This window comes from Musca domestica, unplaced genomic scaffold, assembly GCF_030504385.1.
Source record: "Musca domestica strain aabys unplaced genomic scaffold, Musca_domestica.polishedcontigs.V.1.1 58, whole genome shotgun sequence".
In the NCBI taxonomy this organism is placed as follows: domain Eukaryota; kingdom Metazoa; phylum Arthropoda; class Insecta; order Diptera; family Muscidae; genus Musca; species Musca domestica.
In genome coordinates this window covers 1,263,580-1,269,156 of record NW_026712360.1, presented here as the reverse complement: position 1 = coordinate 1,269,156, position 5,577 = coordinate 1,263,580, and the positions used below count along the sequence as shown (strand labels likewise).

At 34.9% G+C, this 5,577-nt stretch overlaps 1 protein-coding gene across 2 annotated transcripts; it reads right to left on the bottom strand.

The window, feature by feature from the left end:
* Positions 1-597: 597 nt before the first annotated feature.
* On the bottom strand, positions 598-5,207 carry LOC131805580 (uncharacterized). 2 transcript variants are annotated; one of them, XM_059128894.1, is made up of 4 exons: positions 4,797-5,207; positions 1,611-1,795; positions 1,369-1,553; positions 598-1,062 (listed from the first exon to the last, which is right to left on the bottom strand). In XM_059128894.1, the coding sequence occupies exons 1-4, from the start codon at positions 4,801-4,803 to the stop codon at positions 654-656; spliced, it is 786 nt and encodes a 261-aa protein (XP_058984877.1). In that variant the 5' UTR covers positions 4,804-5,207; the 3' UTR covers positions 598-653. The 2 variants fall into 2 exon arrangements, with proteins under 2 accessions (XP_058984877.1, XP_058984876.1); XM_059128893.1 differs by lacking the exon at positions 4,797-5,207 and adding an exon at positions 4,016-4,211.
* Positions 5,208-5,577: the final 370 nt, after the last annotated feature.

Sequence of the window (5,577 nt, the reverse complement as noted above, 5' to 3'; positions counted from 1 at the left end):
ATCTAAACTTATTTTAAAATTTGATGCTAAAAATGGTTTTAGACCCTAGGTCTCTTTGGACCAAATCCGTTTCAGGGCATTTGGAGTTGATCTAGCGATGTCCGTCCGTCTGCATGTCTGTCTAGCTAGCTGGTGCGATTTGATCCAAACTTGGCACATGATAATATTGTTGTATGTAGTTCGGAGATGGGCAACATCGGTCCACCTGGTACCTCCCCCACATAATGTCAACATTTCCAAAGATAATAATTTTCTGCACAGAAAAAGTTTTGCTTCAACTTTGGGAATAGGTCCTAGGTCATGTGCAAAAATAGATAATGTCGATCCACTCCATCAAGTGCCTCCACCACAAAGGGTCAAAATTTGGAATAATTATAAATCTTATAAAATGTGATGTAAGAGTCCGATTGTCTTCAAATTTCAAACATCCCAATATTTTTATTAACCCATGGTCTGGTGTGTAAATGGTACCTCTGATCCCTTTGACTTGCTATATAAAAATATCCAATTGACCTGATTTTTTATTTTTTATTTGCACTCAGAACCGACCATAACTCTGCCCTTCCCAAAAAAATCCAGTAATGAAAATTTCTTTTTCCAACTTCATCCATTTTATTTCTTCATTTATTTCTCTTCCTTTTTATTATTATTCCTCACATATACAATGACAAATAATTTTCTTTTTCGATTTTCATTTTGTAGATAAGTTGCGGCAATATCTGGACCGCTGCCATTGTCCCACCATGATCATGATAGAAATCACAATAGCGCACTCTCACGTAATCGGAAAACTCTCGACGCAATCGCAAACGTTGTAACTCGGTAGCGGAACATTTTTTCAAATCATGTTCGATTTTATGCATACAGGGGCGACATAGATCCAATTCTGTATTGAAATCATGCCAGTAATCTCCTTGCGGGATTTGTTCACATTTATGGCATTTAGCCACATTCAGGGGGCTACAGATTACCCCAATGGCGGGGAGTATCTTTCGTCGGCTGCCAAATGCTGAGGAGATGCGTAGTTTTGGGCGTTCAACGTGATGGGGATAGGTTGAGGGGCTAATGAGAGGGAAAGAATGATAGAGAGAGTAAAAAAGAAAGATAAAGAGAGAATAATTAGATGAGCTATAAAAGCTTAGTTATAAAAGAGCGAATTTTGAGAAATAACTCTCTCTTTAAGTAAAAAAGAGTAATTCACGTTTACTTTATGGCATTCTAACATTTTCAACATAATATTATTAACTAACAAGAAATAATTCTCATTTACTTTGATAACAATTGTGAATTACCCTAAAGTTAAAATATAAAAATTAAAATATGAAAATAAAGGGAAAATAATTCCCATCCACTTCGTTTCTAAATTACCCCGGAGTTAAAAACCTTTCCTTATCCTTTCTCGCCGCTCCAATATTAAACGGTTTGGCTGCATTCCTAAAGGGATTCCTTGTCTCCACATCATAGCTACCCACACATGGCATATTGGCATTTGAGGGACCCAATAGCCGAGGTGCCTTACTGGCAAAGGCCGAATAGCCCAATTTTGAGGGCCACTGGAAAATCACAAACATTTAATTGTCATTGAAATATATTACCACGTTTGGACCCACCTTTATTTCCAACAAATTCCTTTCATCAACTCTTGTTGCTGGTCCCGGACTCAGGAAAACATCGCCCTGATGTTGACGCATAAATGAAGTTAAACATGGTCCTCTTAGTGGTAGGGTTACACGTTCTAAACTCGAGCCGAAAGCCACTTTTGGAATTTCCGGTGGATTGACAACATAAACAAAGCCTGAAAAATGAAAGGAATTGAAAATGAGGTTAAAGCAAATCTTTAATTTCTATAAAACTAACAACAAAATGTTTGAGGTTTTGGTAGAAAATCCTAGTTGGCAACACCGGTTACCCAGTTCTATGCCATTTATTGAAGACACAAACCGTACTTCAAACGACCAAGGTAAATCATTAAATCCTACAAAAAAACTGTAATTTCTTATTTTTCCAATTGGAACACTGAAATAATTGTCTTTTAGAGAACATCTGTATACCAATTGGAACCAGAAAAGAGTTTTCCAATTACGAAAATTTAAGAAAAAAATCGAAAAAAACTTAACTCTAGAAGAAAATGAAAATGCATTGGGCGCCATCGGGCCATTTGATCATCAAGAAATCTATTTCAGGTCCTGGAACTATTTTTTTTCCTATAGAAAAAAGTGATCTCCCAACCTGAAAACACATTTGTTTCTATAAAAACTTATTTAATAAATTGGTTTCGCCCATTGATAAGGGATAAGGGATTTTTATTGGGCGCCATTTTGAAAGTAATTGATGAATTGATTCAGGTTCTTAGGACAATGTTCTTTTTTTTACAAAAACCAACAACCATCTTTGGTTAGATCAAAAAAAAGTGACAAATGGCGCTGAGAGCAGCTCTAGCAATAAGCCGTCTTTTGATTTTTTTTTTAAAAAACTTATTTGATTCGAAATGTATTGGGCGCCATTTTAAGGTAATTGAAGAAATTAATCTTAGACCCTGCAGACAATTCTTTTTTATAAAAAGAGTCCTTAAGACATATTTCTTGCACAGAAATCAATTGATCTCAGACCCTGGGAAGATCAGGAAAAAGTGACAACTGAGAAACTCTCTCTAGGAATAAGACCTCCTGACAACCAAAAATGTATTGGGCGCCATCTTAAAGGTAATTAAAGAAATTGATCTCAGACCTTGCGAAAAAGGTTTTGTCAAAATAACGTTGTAGAAAAAAAAGCTAACCTCCGGTCCTCATCCGGAGGACATCCCAAGAAATTATCCATCATGGAATAATTGTATAAAACTAATTTGGATCAGACAATGTATTGGGCGCCACTTTGAGGGTAATTGAAGAAATTTATTGGCTCCAAGCACAATTTTCCTAGAGAAGACTGTAAAGCTGATTTTTTATAGAAAACAGGCGATCTCATGTCTTGGGAAGATTTCTTCTGTAGAAAAATGTAATATTTGAGAAAAGTTCTCAGATTGATCTGAGAACATTAAAAAGCAAAGTTTTCTATTAAAAGAGATATCTTAGGCCTCGAGGACCATTTTTTTCTACAAATAAAGGCGGCGTCAGGTGCAGAAAACAAAAATCGACATTTGGCATGGGAAACGGTTATTTTGTAGAAAATATGAACCTAAGCCTTCGGCACACATCCTATCTACAGAAAACTGGTGGTCTGAGGCTTTAAAGGAACATTTTTCTGTGAAAGTCCTGGGCCTCGAGGACAATTTTTTTCATACAAAAAATAAATCTCTAGCCCAGATCTTAGATTTCTTTCTCTAGAAAATGTGACCGTTGTCCTTGGGATGGAATATTGAAAAAGGGATATCAAGCCCAAAGCAGATTTTTATTTATTTATTTTTTTTTTTTTTTTTTGACAAGTCTCCCCAGACTATAGGAACCATTTTTTTGTACTCAGGCTTCTAGAACAACTTTTTATCTTGCCCTGAGGACAGTTAGCCTTGAGATTTCGTAAAAAAATTGGACCTCAGGTCCTGAGAATAATTTTCCTATAAAAAGGGACCTTTAAGAATTATTATTAATACTATTATTATTATTATTATTATTTTTTTTTTTTTTTTGATGTGAAAAAGTTTTAACAGACGAAAATGACCTCAGGCTCTTAGAACAATTTTTTTTATCTTAAGTTTTTTTTTTTGGCTGAGGCTCTCCATAGAAAAAACATGAACTCATAATTTTTCTTGGTTGGAATTGGCATTGGATTGACATTGGGCGCCAATTTTCAGTTGCTTATAATTTTTTCTATTGCAAAAAATCTGTAGAATGAAGTGGACATTTTATAACTTGAAAAATGGCGCACAATGTATGTAAAAGAAGATGAACATAATTTTATGTTAATAAATGTTTATTTTTTAATAAAACAGATCTACTCAGGCAGTATAGTTCCCAAAAAAAAGTTGTCGAGGACCCGAATCGAAGTAATTTTTTAAAAAAGTTTCCATTTTGGTAAATACCTCTTTGCTTGGCTCGATTCCTTATCAGTTGGCTCTCTTTGCGTTGAGCTCTCAATTTAATTCTCTCCTCTTGGGTTAATTTTTTTAAAAACATTCTTTTGTTTCACTTTCACTATCGTTTCTTATCGCGCAGGATGTGGTGCCTTAAACTTATTGCAAATAACTGAAATGAAGGTTATGGTAACGTTGGGCGCCAAGCTACTGCTACTACTACCATGACCTAAACCCAAATGGCTTTTCAATAGAAATGGAAATCAAACGCACGAGGAAATTTTGTATTGAGGAAGCTAATGGTTGTTTAATTGGCCTTTCTCCCCACACACACACACAAACACACCCACATACATGGATTGCAAATATTAGAATTTACGCCAGCCATGGCATATCACGCACTAACTAACAGGAATCAATCACGATATGGCACGCATTCTTTAATGGCGATACTCCAATATTTTATGTTTTTTGTTGTTGTGATTTGAAACCAAGTTGATGGGTAATCAATAAATATGCCATAAAATAACAACAAGGACACTGGATTTAACCTTTACCTCCATTGCTACTGATATTTGAATCACTTATAAGGCCTTCCAGAATATTTATTGCCCAGGAACCCTGATTGATAATTCTGTGTCATTTTTTTTTATCAAATTTAAGTTTTATCTGTTTTTTTTGTCCTTAACATGAAATCTGTAGATTTTTGTTTAAATTCCATGCCTGTCCTCCATAAGGATAATATTTTATTAAAATTCCTTGTTTGTTATGCTTCTTGTTTTCTACATACCTTCCATATTTGATTTAGCAGTTCTCTCTGTTTAACCAAATCTGTAATTTATTCTCTCCTTCTCCATTTGCAAAATGCAATTTTGGTCCGCAGTTACGTAGAATTTTTTTTAGATTTTTTTTTTTGCGGAGCGAAATGACAATATTTGCGCTGTTATACGCTTTCTTTACGTTTTTAATTACAATTCCCACAGAAAATTCAACGACGAAGAGACGACGAAATACAAAAAATACAACAACAAAACGTAAACAAGAAAACATTAATAAAATTTCAAAATAGTTTTTTTTTATTTTGAAAACTTTTCGCTTTGCTCCTGTTTTGCATTTTGTGGGTATTGCCAGTGCAATGCAACGGCCAGTATGAATGGCAGAGGGGTAGTCACAAGGAGAGAATTTTTACTCTTAAGACAGGATAAAGTTGTCCTTAATTTTTATTGAAATCAAATTTTCAAATTTTTATACCCTATATTAACAACCCAATGAGAACACGACATGAAAAATCACAGCTGTCTTATTTTGAGACTTTTTGGGAAATACGTTTCAAAATTCCGAAAATAGGGCGCTATACCAAAAAACACCTCATGGGGTCTTGGGGATATTTCTAGGTGACAAGATTTAACTTTGCTTCCATTATATGAAGGAGGGATTGAAAAATCGTTTTTAAGCAACGTAGCGGCATTTCTGTTTGCCGAAACCTCTGCCTGAAAATCCTGCACTTTTCCTGCTGGCTGGAAAGGTGGCTTGACAGAAATTAAAGGTTAGCTTTTTATGCCCTCAGCCAT